Raw genomic sequence first — 17,941 nt, forward strand, 5'->3', positions numbered from 1 at the left:
ATATTGTATCTTTCAGTTCTTCTTAGAGAACTCAAAATCTGGGAGAGAAGGCCTGACTCGCCCCACATGGGTCACATGCCACCCACTGGTGGGTGGACAATTACCCTGATGGGTGTGTCTCACCTAAGCTGTACTCAGTAGGAGAGGAGTAGTTCCCCCAAAGACAAACTGGGGTGCTGTTACCCGGAATCCACCAGCATGGGTGCTGAGGGGGGAAGTAATGGCAGATGTCCCATCTATTTGGTGGGACCAGTCATGCAAGCTTGCTTTCTTTCCCATGTGCCCATGGGCAGGCAGGAGAGAGAGACCAGCCAAACCCAGCCCTGTGGTGGGTGAATGGCAAAGGGGACGAGGTGAAATGGAGCTTTGAAGAACTGGGCTCCTTGTCCCGAAAGGCTGCCAATGTGCTCACCGACCCCTGTGGCCTGAAGAGAGGAGACCGAGTGGCCGTCATTCTGCCTCATATCCCAGACTGGTGGCTTGTAAACGTGGCTTGTATGCGAACAGGTGAGTGCCAATATTTAACATTTCTTTTTTTTAAAAAGTTCTATTTATTCATTTTAGAGAAAGCATGCACGCTAGTGGGGTGTGAGTCGGTGGGGGGGGAGGAGAGGGAGAGCAGACAGAATCTCAAGCAGACCCTGCACTGAGCACAGAATCAGACTTGGGCTCCATTTCACAACCCTGTGGTCATGACCTAAGTCACCAGGTGCCCCAATATCTAACATTTCTAAATCATGCAGAAACAGAGAGAGAATGAAATTTGATGTTTTTCTGAATTGTTAGTTCCAACTGAAGCTATGCTTACAAAAAACAGAAAAATAAGAGTTGATTTTTTTATTATTAATTAATGACAATTATTAGTAATTATAATTATTATTATTCCATGATGGGTTAATAATAACAACTATGTTTTTTTTAATAATAACAACTATTCTTTTTTTTTTTAAGATCTTTATTTATTTATTTGACGGAGATCACAAGTAGGCAGAGAGACAGACAGAGAGAGAGAGAGGAGGAAGCAGGCTCCCTGCAGAGCAGAGAGCCCGATGGGGGGCTCGATCCCAGGACTCTGGGATCATGAACCTGAGCCGAAAGCAGAGGCTTTAACCCACTGAGCCACCCAGGCGCCCCTAATAACAACTATTCTTATTAAGATATGAGTGTTGCAAAAAAAAAAAAAAAAAAGTTTGCAAGGGAGGAAACCGAGGTTCAGAGATCTTAAGAAGACTGTCCAAAGTCACACAGCTAGAAAGTTATGCAATTGGAATCTATTTTTCTATTTTTAAAGATTTTATTTATTTATTTATTTTGAGATAGAGAGGAGAGGGGCAGAGGGAGAGGGAGAGAGAATCTCAGTGTGGAGCCCAATGGGGGGCTCAGTCCCACAACTGTGAGATCATGATCTGAGCTGAAAGCAAGAGTCAGACACTAAACCAACTGAGCTACCCAGGTGCCCCGCAATTGGGATTTAAACACAAAACTGTATCAAAGCAAATGGGGCTCACTATGCCTCTTGGCAGAGATGGCTATGATGCATTTATCTAGATGACACAGAATTTACTTTCTTGAATACGTATGGACTCTCCCTAACATGAAAATATTAAAGGATGAAAAAGCATTGTAAGAATGTAAGGACTTGGGGCACCTGGGTGGCTTAATCATTAAGCATCTGCCTTTGGCTCAGGTCATGATCCCAGGGTCCTGGGCTCAAGCCTCGCATCGGGCTCCCTGCTCAGCGGGAAGGCTGCTTTCCCTTTCCTAGTCCCCCTGCTTGTATTCCCTCTCTTGCTGTCGCTCTCTCCGTCAAATAAATAAAATCTTAAAAAAAAAAAAAAGGAATGTAAGGACTTAGAAGAATATGACTGTGGGGGGCACCTGGGTGGCTCAGTGGGGTAAGCCTCTGCCTTCAGCTCAGGTCATGATCCCAGGGTCCTAGGATCAAGCCCCACATCAGGCTCTCTGCTCAGCAGGGAGCCTGCTTCTCTCTCTCTCTCTCTCTCTACCTGCCTCTCTGCCTACTTGTGATCTCTGTTTGTCAAATAGATAGATAAAATCTTAAAAAAAAAAAAAAAAGAATATGACTGTGGGGACACCTGGGTGGCTCAGTGGGTTAAGCCGCTGCCTTCGGCTCAGGTCATGATCTCAGGGTCCTGGGATCGAGTCCCACATCAGGCTCTCCTCTCAGCCGGAAGCCTGCTTCCCCCACCCCCACCTGCCTCTCTGCCTACTTGTGATCTCTGTCTGTCAAATAAATAAATAAATTCTTTAAAAAAAAAAGAATATGACTGTGGAAACCAGTTAGAAAGCCTCTGCCTCTCTTCTCTCTCTCTTCTTTTTTAAGGTTTATTTACTTATATGACACAGAGAGAGAGAGAGACAAGCAAGAGAGGGAATACATGAAGGGGGAGGGGGAGAGGGAGAAGCAGGCTTCCCGCTGAGCAGGGGGAGCCCCAAATAGGGCTCAATCCCAGGACCCTGAGATCCTGACCTGAGCCAAAGGCAGACTATTAATGACTGAGCAACCCAGGCCTCTCCCTCTGCCTCTTTCTAGGCAAAAATTAATTAATTAAGGTATTCAATGACACATTTTGATAATTTATAACGTACCTCAAATAAAAATTCCACATACTGTTTTCCCCTCTAGGAAAGAGACTGGCAAAAACCATTGCCTATGGGTTGGCCACCTGTTTTCATAATTAAAGTTTTAAAATTTTAATGGAATATAGTCATGCTTTCTCATTTATTTATTGTGTGTGGCACTTTATGCTCCACAGTGGCAGAATTATTAACTGAGACAGAGATGGAATGGCTCACAAAGCCTAAAATATTTACTATCTGGCCCTTTACTGAAAAAGTTTGCCAATCCTTACTCCAGAGCATGACATAAATGTTTATAAATCAATTAAAAATAAATAAGAAGACTAGAGGAAAAACTACCATAGAGGACACAAGGACGTTTGTTACACTATCATAATAAGAGAAAAAAATGGAAACTATATAGAAATGATTAAATTATGACTTATTTTCTTATGGAATTTCCACACTATTTTCCAAAGTGGCTGCACCATTTTGGAAAGGGTTCCCATTTCTCCACATCCTTTCCAATACTTGTTGTTTATTGTCTTGTTAATTTTGGCCATTCTAGCTAACAAAGTTTAGTAGAGGTATGTTCATTGCTAGTTGAAATTATGATACCTCAACGTGATGGGATATCATTAAAAAGACCAACTATAAGGATTTCATAATGGTGTTGAAAAATGCTCTGTCAATATTAAATTTTTTAAGCTTTTTTTATGTTTTAAAAGATTTTTATTTATTTATTTGACAGAGATCACAAGTAGGCAGAGAGTCAGGCAGAGAGAGAGAGGGGGAAGCAGGCTCCTCGCTGAGTAGAGAGCCTGATGTGGGGCTCCATCCCAGGACCCTGAGATCATGACCTGAGCTGAAGGCAGAGGCTTTATCTCACTGAGCCACTCAGGCACCCTCAATATTAAATTTTTAAGAAAGCAAGAAATAAAATTCTTTTTATATCCAGTATAAAAAGGAACTTGGAAATGTGAAGCCAACAGTGGGTTAAAGGAGATTAAAGGTGGTTTGTCATTAAAAATGTATGCAATATTACATAACATAATTTAAGCAATTTGGGAAATGCCAAGATTAAAAATGAACCCACAAGCCAAATCATCAAAACATTCAGTTAATTAAATGTTAAACAAGCGGAGGGAGGAGTCAAGATGGCGGAGAAGTAGCAAGCTGAGACTGCTTCAGCTAGCCGGAGATCAGCTAGATAGCTTATCTAAAGATTGCAAACACCTGAAAATCCATCGGCAGATCGAAGAGAAGAAGAACAGCAATTCTGGAAACAGAAAATCAGCCACTTTCTGAAAGGTAGGACCGGCGGAGAAGTGAATCCAAAGCGACGGGAAGATAGACCCCGGGGGGAGGGGCCGGCTCCCGGCAAGCGGCGGAGCAACCGCGCACAAAATCAGGACTTTTAAAAGTCTGTTCCGCTGAGGGACATCGCTCCAGAGGCTAAACCGGGGCGAAGCCCACGCGGGGTCAGCGTGGCCTCAGGTCCCGCAGGGTCACAGAAGGATCGGGGGTGTCTGAGTGTCGCAGAGCTTGCGGGTATTGGAACGGGAAAGCCGGATGCAGAGACAGAGCCGACAGTAAGCTCGCAGCTCCGTGTTACCTTGAACCGGTCGCAGGCTCGGTGAGCTTGGAGCGCGGCTGGAGGTCAGGCAGACGGGAGTAACTGGGCGCTGTGCTCTGAGGGCGCACTGAGGAGTGGGGCCCTGGGCTCTCGGCTCCTCCGGGCCGGAGACCAGGAGGCCGCCATTTGTATTCCCGTCCTCCGGAACTCTACGGAAAGCGCTCAGGGAACAAAAGCTCCTGAAAGCAAACCCGAGCGGATTACTCACCCCGGCCCCGGGTAAGGGCGGTGTAATTCCGCCTGGGGCAAAGACACTTGAGAATCACTACAACAGGCCCCTCCCCCAGAAGATCAACAAGAAATCCAGCCGAGACCCAAGTTCACCTACCAAGGAGTGCGGTTTCAATACCAAGGAGAGCAGCAGAATTCCAGAGGAGGAGAAAGCCAAGCACGGAACTCATGGCTTTTTTCCTGTGATTTTTTTTAGTCTTGCAGTTAATTTAATTTTTTCTTTTTCATTTTTTTTTTTTCTCGCCTTCGGGTAAATTTTTTTTTTTTTTTTTAACTGTTACCTTTTTCTTTTTTAACGATTTTTTACTAGTTTATCTAATATATATATATATATATATATATATATTTTACATTTTTCTTAGGTGTTTTCTTTTTTTAAAATTCTTTTCTTTTCTTTTCTTTTTTTTTTTTTTTTTTTTCTTTTTTCTCTCTTCCTTTTTGAACCTCTTTTTATCCCCTTTCTCCCCACTCACGATTTTGGATCTCTTCTAATTTGGTTAAAGCATATTTTCCTGGGGTTGTTGCCACCCTTTTAGTATTTTACTTGCCCCTTCATTTACTCTTATCTGGACAAAATGACAAGACGTAAAATTCAACACAAAAAAAAAAAAAAAAGAGGCAGTACCGAAGGCTAGGGACCTAATCAATACAGACATCGGTAATATGTCAGATCTAGAGTTCAGAATGACAATTCTCAAGGTTCTAGCCGGGCTCGAAAAAGGCATGGAAGATATTAGAGAAACCCTCTCGAGAGATATAAAAGCCCTTTCTGGAGAAATAAAAGAACTAAAATCTAACCAAGGTGAAATCAAAAAAGCTATTAATGAGGTGCAATCAAAAATGGAGGCTCTCACTGCTAGGATAAATGAGGCAGAAGAAAGAATTAGTGATATAGAAGACCAAATGACAGAGAATAAAGAAGCTGAGCAAAAGAGGGACAAACAGCTACTGGACCACGAGGGGAGAATTCGAGAGATAAGTGACACCATAAGACGAAACAACATTAGAATAATTGGGATTCCAGAAGAAGAAGAAAGTGAGAGGGGAGCAGAAGGTATACTGGAGAGAATTATTGGGGAGAATTTCCCCAATATGGCAAAGGGAAAGAGCATCAAAATTCAGGAGGTTCAGAGAATGCCCCTCAAAAATCAATAAGAATAGGCCCACACCCCGTCACCTAATAGTAAAATTTACAAGTCTCAATGACAAAGAGAAAATCCTGAAAGCAGCCCGGGAAAAGAAGTCTGTAACATACAATGGTAAAAATATTAGATTGGCAGCTGACTTATCCACAGAGACCTGGCAGGCCAGAAAGAGCTGGCATGATATTTTCAGAGCACTAAACGAGAAAAACATGCAGCCAAGAATACTATATCCAGCTAGGCTATCATTGAAAATAGAAGGAGAGATTAAAAGCTTCCAGGACAAACAACAACTGAAAGAATTTGCAAATACCAAACCAGCTCTACAGGAAATCTTGAAAGGGGTCCTCTAAGCAAAGAGAGAGCCTACAAGTGGTAGATCAGAAAGGAACAGAGACCATATACAGTAACAGTCACCTTACAGGCAATACAATGGCACTAAATTCATATCTCTCAATAGTTACCCTGAATGTGAATGGGCTAAATGCCCCTGTCAAAAGACACAGGGTATCAGAATGGATAAAAAAAAAAAACAAAACCCATCTATATGTTGCCTCCAAGAAACACATTTTTAAGCCCGAAGACACCTCCAGATTTAAAGTGAGGGGGTGGAAAAGAATTTACCATGCTAATGGACATCAGAAGAAAGCAGGAGTGGCAATCCTTATATCAGATCAATTAGATTTTAAGCCAAAGACTATAATAAGAGATGAGGAAGGACACTATATCATACTCAAAGGGTCTGTCCAACAAGAAGATTTAACAATTTTAAATATCTATGCCCCCAATGTGGGAGCAGCCAACTATATAAACCAATTAATAACAAAATCAAAGAAACACATCAACAATAATACAATGATAGTAGGGGACTTTAACACTCCCCTCACTAAAATGGACAGGTCATCCAAGCAAAAGATCAGCAAGGATATAAAGGCCTTAAATGACACACTGGACCAGATGGATCATCACAGATATATTCAGAATATTTCATCCCAAAGCAACAGAATACACATTCTTCTCTAGTGCACATGGAACATTCTCCAGAATAGATCACATCCTCGGTCCTAAATCAGGACTCAACCGGTATCAAAAGATTGGGATCATTCCCTGCATATTTTCAGACCACAATGCTCTAAAGCTAGAACTCAACCACAAAAGGAAGTTTGGAAAGAACCCAAATACATGGAGACTAAACAGTATCCTTCTAAAGAATGAATGGGTCAACCGGGGGAAATTAAAGAAGAATTGAAAAAAATCATGGAAACAAATGATAATGAAAAAACACAACGGTTCAAAATCTGTGGGACACAACAAAGGCAGTCCTGAGAGGAAAATATATAGCGGTACAAGCCTTTCTCAAGAAACAAGAAAGGTCTCAGGTACACAACCTAACCCTACACCTAAAGGAGCTGAGAGAAAGAACAAGAAAGAAACCCTAAGCCCAGCAGGAGAAGAGAAATCATAAAGATCAGAGCAGAAATCAATGAAATAGAAAGCAAAAAAACAATAGAACAAATCAACGAAACTAGGAGCTGGTTCTTTGAAAGAATTAATAAAATTGATAAACCCCTGGCCCGACTTATCAAAAAGAAAAGAGAAAGGACCCAAATAAATAAAATCATGAATGAAAGAGGAGAGATCACAACTAACACCAAAGAAATACAAACTATTATAAGAACATACTATGAGCAACTCTACGGCAATAAATTTGACAATCTGGAAGAAATGGATGCATTCCTAGAAACATATAAACTACCACAACTGAACCAGGAAGAAATAGAAAGCCTGAACAGACCCATAACCAGTAAGGAGATTGAAACAGTCATTAAAAATCTCCAAACAAACAAAAGCCCAGGGCCAGACGGCTTCCCGGGGGAATTCTACCAAACATTTAAAGAAGAACTAATTCCTATTCTCCTGAAACTGTTCCAAAAAATAGAAATGGAAGGAAAACTTCCAAACTCATTTTATGAGGCCAGCATCACCTTGATCCCAAAACCAGACAAGGATCCCACCAAAAAAAGAGAGCTATAGACCGATATCCTTGATGAACACAGATGCGAAAATACTCAACAAAATACTAGCCAATAGGATTCAACAGTACATTAAAAAGATTATTCACCACGACCAAGTGGGATTTATTCCAGGGCTGCAAGGTTGGTTCAACATCCGCAAATCAGTCAATGTGATACAACACATCAATAAAAGTAAGAACAAGAACCATATGATACTCTCAATAGATGCTGAAAAAGCATTTGACAAAGTACAACATCCCTTCCTGATCAAAACTCTTCAAAGTGTAGGGATAGAGGGCACATACCTCAATATCATCAAAGCCATCTATGAAAAACCCACCGCAAATATCATTCTCAATGGAGAAAAACTGAAAGCTTTTCCGCTAAGGTCAGGAACACGGCAGGGATGTCCATTATCACCACTGCTATTCAACATCGTACTAGAGGTCCTAGCCTCAGCAATCAGACAACAAAAGGAAATTAAAGGCATCCAAATCGGCAAAGAAGAAGTCAAATTATCACTCTTCGCAGATGATATGATACTATATGTGGAAAACCCAAAAGACTCCACTCCAAAACTGCTAGAACTTATACAGGAATTCAGTAAAGTGTCAGGATATAAAATCAATGCACAGAAATCAGTTGCATTTCTCTACACCAACAGCAAGACAGAAGAAAGAGATATTAAGGAGTCAATCCCATTTACAATTGCATCCAAAACCATAAGATACCTAGGAATAAACCTAACCAAAGAGACACAGAATCTATACTCAGAAAAACTATAAAGTACTCATGAAAGAAATTGAGGAAGACACAAAGAAATGGAAAAACGTTCCATGCTCCTGGATTGGAAGAATAAATATTGTGAAAATGTCTATGCTACCTAAAGCAATCTACACATTTAATGCAATTCCTATCAAAGTACCATCCATCTTTTTCAAAGAAATGGAACAAATAATTCTAAAATTTATATGGAACCAGAAAAGACCTCGAATAGCCAAAGGGATATTGAAAAAGAAAGCCAACGTTGGTGGCATCACAATTCCGGACTTCAAGCTCTATTACAAAGCTGTCATCATCAAGACAGCATGGTACTGGCACAAAAACAGACACATAGATCAATGGAACAGAATAGAGAGCCCAGAAATAGACCCTCAAATCTATGGTCAACTAATCTTCGACAAAGCAGGAAAGAATGTCCAATGGAAAAAAGACAGCCTTTTCAATAAATGGTGCTGGGAAAATTGGACAGCCACATGCAGAAAAATGAAATTGGACCATTTCCTTACACCACACACAAAAATAGACTCAAAATGGATGAAGGACCTCAATGTACGAAAGGAATCCATCAAAATCCTTGAGAACACGGGCAGCAACCTCTTCGACCTCTGCCGCAGCAACATCTTCCTAGGAACAACGCCAAAGGCAAGGGAAGCAAGGGAAAAAATGAACTACTGGGATTTCATCAAGATCAAAAGCTTTTGCACAGCAAAGGAAACAGTTAACAAAATCAAAAGACAACTGACAGAATGGGAGAAGATATTTGCAAACGACATATCAGATAAAGGACTAGTGTCCAGAATCTATAAAGAACTTAGCAAACTCAACACCCAAAGAACAAATAATCCAATCAAGAAATGGGCAGAGGACATGAACAGACATTTCTGCAAAGAAGACATCCAGATGGCGAACAGACACATGAAAAAGTGCTCCATATCACTCGGCATCAGGGAAATACAAATCAAAACCACAATGCGATATCACCTCACACCAGTCAGAATGGCTAAAATCAACAAGTCAGGAAATGACAGATGCTGGCGAGGATGCGGAGAAAGGGGAACCCTCCTACACTGTTGGTGGGAATGCAAGCTGGTGCAGCCACTCTGGAAAACAGCATGGCGGTTCCTCAAAATGTTGAAAATAGAACTGCCCTATGACCCAGCAATTGCACTATTGGGTATTTACCCTAAAGATACAAATGTAGTGATCCAAAGGGGCACATGCACCCGAATGTTTATAGCAGCAATGTCCACAATAGCCAAACTATGGAAAGAACCTAGATGTCCATCAACAGATGAATGGATCAAGAAGATGTGGTATATATACACAATGGAATACTATGCAGCCATCAAAAGAAATGAAATCTTGCCATTTGCGACAACATGGATGGAACTAGAGCGTATCATGCTTAGCGAAATAAGTCAAGCAGAGAAAGACAACTATCATATGATCTCCCTGATATGAGGAAGTGGTGATACAACATGGAGGCTTAAGTGGGTAGAAGAAGAATTAATGAAACAAGATGGGATTGGGAGGGAGACAAACCATAAGTGACTCTTAATCTCACAAAACAAACTGAGGGTTGCCGGGGGCAGGGGGTTTGGGAGAAGGGGGTGGGATTATGGACATTGGGGAGGGTATGTGATTTGGTGAGTGCTGTGAAGTGTGTAAACCTGTTGATTCACAGACCTGTACCCCTGGGGATAAAAATATATGTTTATCAAAAATAAAAAATTAAAAAAAAAAAAAAAAAAAAAAAAAAAAAAAAAACAATACTAAAAAAAAAAAAAAAAAAAAAAAAAAAAAAAATGTTAAACAAGCAGCTGAGGATTATTTTCTAGTTCAGAGTTAGTAAATCTTCTGAGTAAATGGTGAGATGCTGTATTGTATCATGTGGCAAAATATTTTGCTTTTGCTATAGAGTGTATACAGTCAAATCCACCAGAAGAGAACTTTTTCTTAACCCTCATGATATCCACTGAACACATTCATATCACAAATCTACCAACAGTACTAATAATTCCTGAGCCACTAACAACAAGTGTTTGTGGAATGCCTGGGTGGCTCAGTCCATTAATGGTCTGCCTTCGGCTCAGGTCATGATCCCAGGGGCCTGGGATCAAGTCCTGCATCTGCTGCCCAAGGAGCCTTCTTCTCCCTCTACCTACTGCTCCCCCTACTTGTGCTCTCTAACAAATAAAGTAATAAAATCTTAAAAAAAAAACCCACAAGTGTTGGCAAAATAAATAATCATATTTTATATGGAGTATACTATCTGATATCTGGTTAGGTATTTTCTTAACTTCCTTAATGTCATATATTTACTCATTTTCCCAAGAGGTGATGACAAGTGAGAACTTTTAAAATATATTCAACGAGGGGATGCCTGGGTGGCTCAGTGGGTTAAAGCCTCTGTCTTCAGCTTGGGTCGTGATCTCACAGTCCTGGGATCAAGCCCCACATCGGGCTCTCTGCTCAGCAGGGAACCTGCTTCCCTTCCTCTCTCTGCCTGCCTCTCTGTCTACTTGTAATCTCTGTCTGTCAAATAAATAAAAATCTTTAAAAGATAGATACACACACACACACACACACACACACATATTCAGTGAGTATAGTCTCCTTTCTAGGAATTCAAATCCACATATCCCCATTTCACTGAATAGGAAACTCAGCAAGAAATAAGTAGTCTGCTATATAGCATAGGTTTTGGGAGTCTAGGAAGTGTATCTTTGAATTCTGGTTCTGCCACTTACTGACTTTGTGACCGCTGGGCTCGTTTTCATCTGCACACTGGGATTGATTTTTGAGTGAGATAACAGACACATAATGAGGACTCAATAAATGGTAGTGGCTATTTGTATACTTTACATACACTTCTCTTTCCTGCGCTGATTCACTTTAGAAAGAGCAAAACCACCATCCCTCTTTCTTTCATCTAATTCCCCCATATATGCTCTTCTCATAGGAACTGGTATTTTAAAATCAGGCCCGTCTCAGGCCAGGGTTTAGAGTGGAGTGGAAGGGTGGGACAAACTAAGCATTGCCAAAGGAGCGTAGGCAGACTTTGGCGATTCCAGACCACTGGGAAGACCCGAGTTTCAGGGCTGACTCGGCCACTCACTGGCTGTGACTTAATCTCTAATTCTAACAGCATGGGCCCACATGGCTACTTAGAACAGTGGCCTCCAAGCTCTTCTAACTGCACAATCTATCAATAAAGATATTTGGGATACGCATCCTCCCAGCTGGATATAATTATCTGTACTGTTCTTCTGCACAATATAGCATGCATGTTATAAAATATACACAAAATGAGATTAAAACATAAAGAATACCACTATCTCAATACAACTTTCTAAAATTCTAATTCTTCTCATCTTTAGTGGATTACCTTGCAGAAAACTAACTTTGGAGACCACTGGTTCAGAAGATTGAGTAAGATAATATTCCTGAAAATTTCTTATGAGCTGTAAAGTGCTATTTAAGCATTACATAATGATGTTCCACAAAAATGTTACATAATAATGGCCCACCATTATATTGCCTACTATATGCCAGATACTTACTATTATTTTCCCCATTTTAAAGATAAGGAAAGGAAGGCACAGAGAGATCAAGTAACATGTTCAAGGTCACAAAGCTAGTAAGTCACAAGGACAGAATTAGACCCAAGGACTATTAGACTCTGAAGCCACTGTTTGAAGGATTACCCAGTGACCAGGGTCCTGTGGGATATCCCTGGGGATCAAGACAGGAGTAGCTAAAGTCTGTATTCCCCACCCAAGTACAAAGCCTGCTTCCACAGTCCATTATCTTGCCTAAGGGACAAGAGATCTGTTTCAACTCAGGGCTCTCTCTCCTTCCCAGGGCTGGTCTTCATGCCAGGAACAACCCAGCTGAGAGCCAAAGATATTCTCTATCGGCTGCAAGCATCCAAGGCCAAGTGTATTGTGGCGAGTGAAGAGGTGGTCCCGGCAGTGGAGTCCATCATCTCAGAATGTCCTGACTTGAAGAGCAAACTCCTGGTGTCTCCACACAGCCAGAGTGGGTGGCTCAGCTTCCAGGAATTATTTCAGTGAGTGGTTTCCCCTGCCTCATCTGCAGTACCCACAATAAAATCAGTCACAACTATATCTTGGAGCCTCCTTCCTCCGAGGACTTAGCAATTGTGTCAGTTGATCCAAACTCCTTGCCATAAAAGAATCACCTAATATAAGATTTGACTAAACTTGGAGGATGAAGGAAGGAGTCCAGGTTGAGCTGCTTTAAAACACGGGTGACTGAATGGGTGGGTAGTATCAGCTCGAGAAAGAGCTTAAAGTTGGACATATTCAGATTGAGGAGTTTGTGAAGATCCGAATGTCTAGCAGGTGGTAGATACATGAGGCTCAGACTCAAGGATCTAAAGAGACAAATCTGGAAGTCATCAACATATAATCAGTTCTGAAAAATCCAGAGAGAGAAAACTCAGGTGTCCAAAGAAATAGATAGAGTCAGTCAGACAATGAAATCACTAATTAAAAATCTCCTTGTCACCTGCAGATTGTAATGTGTCGCTTTTGGTCAAAGAAAAAAGAAAATTTAAAGCCTTACGTTAAAGGTTTCCACACTGGATTGAGAAGCATTAAAAAATAAGAGTGGGTTTTTTCCCCCACAGTATTAGATATTGTGAAGAAATCTTCCTTTCCCCAGCCCCCACATACCAACTTCATGTACTTATGCTCTTTATTGACCACTAAATTGTAGCATATCTTCAAAAATAATTATTGAGGGACACCTGGCTGGCTCAGTTGGTAAAGCATGGGATTCTCCCCGCTGCCCATGTGAAAAAGCAGATCGGCCTCGCCAACTTCCTTCATCCTCCAACTCCAGTCAATCTCCAAGTCCTGCTAGTTCTTTACTTTGCCTCCTTCTCTCCACCCCATTCACCAGAGCACAGATGCAGACCCAGATCTTCTCCCACCTAGATTAGTCCCCAGCGTGGCTGCTCTGATTCCAATTTGGTTCTTCTCAAAATCAGTATATGTAGATAATATATGTATTCGATATCAGTATATGTATATACTCATTTTGAGAAGAACCAAACCCTATATATATATATATACATATATATATATATATGCGCAATATAACTGGTCTCTTTTTTTCCTTTTTATTTATTTATTTATATAAAAGATTTTTATTTATTTATTTGACAGACAGATCACAAGTAGGCAGAGAGGCAGGCAGAGAGAGAGGAGAAATCAGGCACCCCACTGAGCAGAGAGCCCGATGCGGGGCTCGATCCCAGGACCCTGGGATCATGACCTGAGCTGAAGGCAGAGGCTTTAACCCACTGAGCCACCCAGGTGCCCCCTTTTTTTTTATTTTGTGGGGGAGAAGGTAATTTACCAAGAATATCATATTAGTATTTCATAACACAATGTTTGACAATATAGTTGTATGTCTATATAATGAATCCTCATTGCTTTACTGTTTTAATGACAACTGTATTCACTGATCATCAGGATGAATTAAATTGCATCCTTGACCTTATTGCCTTAAACTCAGGAAATGATACATGAGTCTCCAAAATTCTCAGGTGTTTTATCAGTTATCCAATACAGAGCTATAAGACATCCCAGAACTTAGTAGCATAAAACAACAATCATTTTATTTGCTCAGGATTCTGTGGGTTAGAATTTCATGCAGGCCTCAAAAGAGGCAGCTTGTCCTTCTCCACATCAGCTTGACTGAAGCTGGAGGACCCAAGAGGGGCTCACTTGCAAATCTGAGTGAGAAAGGGCTGAGAAAATTTTCTTTCTTTGATTGATTTATTTCACTTAGCATAATACCCTCTAGTTCCAACCCTGTTGCTCCAAATGACAAGGTATCATTTTTGATGGTTGAGTAGTATTCCATTGTGTGTGTCTATGTATGTGTGTTGTATGTGTGTGTGTGTATACATACATACACACACATCTATCTCACATCTTTATCCATTCATGTGTCAGTGTATATCTGGGCTTTTCCCATAGTTTGGCTATTGTGGATATTGCTGCTATAAACATTGAGGTGCAGGTACCCTTTCAGATCACTACCTTTGTATCTTTGGGATAGATACCCATTAGTGCAATGGCTGGGTCATAGGGTAGCTCTATTTTCAACTTTTTGAGGAACTTCCATACTGCTTTCCAGAGTGACTGTATCAGTTTGCATTCCCACCCAGAGTGTAAGAGGGTTCTGCTTTCTCCTCATCCTTGCCAACATATGTTGTCTTTTCCTGACTTAAGTTTAGCCATTTTGACAGGTGTGAGGTAGAATTGTGGTTTTGATTTGTATTAAGGAAACATTTTTCCATAAAGCCTTTAAATCTCATTGATTGTGACTGTATGTCTGCCCATTCCTAAATCAGTCTCTAGCATGAGAATTCCCACAATTGGCTTAGGATAATCAAGATTCACCCCCTGGAGCTATATAAGTAACAGTCTCCCCTGAAGCATATGACTACCTGATACCTGAACAAAATCAGAGTTTTATCAGTGTAAAGGAGAAGAATGGGTTGCTATATGGTAAGCTCCCAATGATGTGTGCCAGTGATGAAGATGCTGAATAAAAAGTATTAAAAAGTTTGATTCAGGGGCGCCTGGGTGGCTCAGTGGGCTAAAGCCTCTGCCTTCGGCTCAGGTCATGATCCCAGGGTCCTGGGATAGAGCCCCACATCGGACTCTCTGCTCAGCAGGGAGCCTGCTTCCTCCTCTCTCTCTGCCTGCCTCTCTGCCTACTTGTGATCTCTGTCAGATAGTAAATAAAATCTTTTAAAAAAAAAGTTTGATTCAAATACCAGAAGATCTTCCTTTAAATCATAAAAACTACTGAAATCTTAATCAACAATCCACAAAGACCCATGACTGACTTAAAAATATATAGAGAGAGATTAAATAAAAGCACTTAGAAGAAAATGTTTAAGTAAATAAAATTCACATCCTTTCATCATTGATATTGAAAGTCATCTTGGCTATCAGTGTGGACTATATAGAGTTGATGCTTAAAGAAAAATGAATTGTTAAAGTTTCGCACTGATCTACAAAATCCCTTTAAGATTTATTGAGAAATTCCTCTCAAACAGGTTTGGGATTAGGTCTTTGTTCTATTAACTCTTTTCTGGAATCAAGAGGGCACAAGTAGCAAAGAAAAAAAATATATATATATATACACATAATTGTAATATATATAATAATCTCATATACATATAATTGTAATATATATAATAACAATCTCATATATATATAGTCTCAGAGTTAAATTGGGCTGCCATCTTCAGCTACCATGTTGGGTTGAGACCCATACTTTACAGATCCACCTCTGCAGAGCACAACTGTGTGGAGACCGGAAGTCAAGAACCAATGGCCATTTATTTCACCAGTGGGACCACAGGCTCTCCCAAGATGGCCCAGCACTCTCAAAGCAGCCTCGGAATTGGGTACACCCTCTGTGGAAGGTAGGGAAGAGAACTGTTCTTGCTAAACTCTCTCCTGAGCTCCCAATGTGTATATCCCACTGCCTAGCTGACACCTGCACTTGGATGACTATTAGATTTCTCCAGTGTAACATCCACAAAACAGAACCCCTATGCCCTTCTCCAGGCTTAGCTCAATAAATGGCACCATCTCACCAACTGATCAAGCAAGAATTAATGTGTTAAATAGGTGATGGGGATTAAGGAGGGCACTTGTGTGATGAGCGCCGGGTGATAAACCGGAACAGCCTTGAGCCCATCTCCAACAACAACATGTTTGGTTCCTTGTCGGTGCCAGGTAAATTCACCCACCCAGAAAGGCCTTCCTATGTATTCTATAACTATCACCTTATCGTATTTTATTTTCTTCAGAGCACTTATCACTATTTGAAATTATGATACTGATTTACATTCTTACTCATTTTATGGTGTGCTTATCCGGTCTCTGTCCTATTAAATTAAGAGCAGGTATCTGGTCTCACTCACCATGCTAGGGAGAACGGGGCCTACCATATATTTGCACAATAAGTATTTGTTGCATTCATGAACAAACTCGGAATACCATGTCAAATTTAGCCCCCTCTCTACTTTCAGATTACCAAGGATCCTGAGAAGGTCCCCTAACAAAAGCGGAAGAAAGAATCACTTCGTCTGCCTTTAGTTTCTTATGACCCTTCTCCTTCTTATGACCTCTATCCATGAGGTTCTGGCCAGTTCTTGAAGATTCCAGTTCGTTTGCTTTTCTGCTGTTTTGTTTTGGGATTTTTTGGGTCTGTGTTGTTGCTTCTCCATATCGTTTAGGTATTGGCTAGACCTGAAGTCCTCAGATATCATGTGGAATATGTCTGACACTGGCTGGATCAAGGCTGCCATTGGCAGTGTGTTTTCAACCTGGCTTCAGGGAGCCTGTGTCTTTGTACATCGGATGGCCCAGTTTGACACTGACACCTTACTAGATGTAAGTCAAGGTTTCTAGCTATCTTTCCCTTGTCTTCTCCACACACACACACCATACCCTGCCTAAACCACAAAGAAATGATTCTTCAGAATATAGTTTCCTGGGCTTGTGGAAATCATTCCTTTTAAAGAAATGAAGTCTCCGGGGATTTGGCTTTTGAGTGTATTTAACAAAGAAGGAACGCCCACAACACTCTCATGTTTCAAACTATTCAGGTTTGTCCACATTCCACTTGAAATATTATAAATAACAGATTACAAGGCTCAAGTCTAAACAAATCTTTGGCTTCTGATTCAGTGAAACCAAAACAATAGGCGATAAATCCAAAACCCTACGTAGGGAGGATTGAAGGTGGGGTCACCTTTCTCCCACAGCAGCTCCTTCCATTCTCCGCTCACCCTGTGCTTTTCACTTTGTGAATTCTCAGAACCCAGTGTTTGTCTTGAAACCAAGCACGTCCCGCCTTCTCAACAAGACACAGCTAGACTGAAGTATCAGATTGCCCTGATTTCTTTAGCCTTTACAAAGATGTGATTTAGGCTAATTATTTTTCAACCATGAAAAATCAATTATGTTGAATGAAATACATATTACTAAACACCACACCTGTGTGTGAATAAAAGCTATACTCACCCTGTTATTTTGCTAACTGTTCTTAAGAGATGGCTTGAAGGTCTTAACAGAAATGGTGGGTAATATAAGAACTGGGATCTCTATGTCAGGTTTACAAAGTGTCCTGTGTAAATAAGCTAACTTTGCAGTTCTAAAATGTGTATTTTTAAAAATAATTTTTAATAAAATATTAAATATTATATAATACTTAAGAAAAAAATATATTTTTATTTTAATAGTCTTTAATGTTATAGTAAATAAGATACATTAATGCTATAATAATATATGGCATTATATTAGTCTATTAAAAGAAGAATACTCTTATTTTGCAAAGATAGTGTGTATATTTTAAGTATTCTAATAACTTTACACTATTCTTAGTCACATGCATTTACTGTTATTAAGAACAGCTGGAATCCAGGGGGCATATACAGACAGCAGAAATGCTCACTTATGGATCAAAAGTTTTTCTTGATCTTTGACAATCCA

At 40.5% G+C, this 17,941-nt stretch overlaps 1 protein-coding gene across 1 annotated transcript; it reads left to right on the forward strand.

Moving 5' to 3' along the window:
- Positions 1-293: 293 nt before the first annotated feature.
- On the forward strand, positions 294-12,497 carry LOC123389720 (acyl-coenzyme A synthetase ACSM4, mitochondrial-like; the record flags this gene model as incomplete). Its single annotated transcript, XM_045072156.1, has 2 exons — positions 294-507; positions 12,252-12,497. Coding segments are annotated over 2 exons (426 nt in total), but the record flags the coding sequence as incomplete, so codon positions are not given.
- Between the last annotated feature and the right edge of the window lie 5,444 nt (positions 12,498-17,941).

The sequence above is a fragment of the Mustela putorius genome, unplaced genomic scaffold, assembly GCF_011764305.1.
Source record: "Mustela putorius furo isolate JIRA1106 unplaced genomic scaffold, ASM1176430v1.1 tig00004007_pilon_pilon_pilon, whole genome shotgun sequence".
In the NCBI taxonomy this organism is placed as follows: domain Eukaryota; kingdom Metazoa; phylum Chordata; class Mammalia; order Carnivora; family Mustelidae; genus Mustela; species Mustela putorius.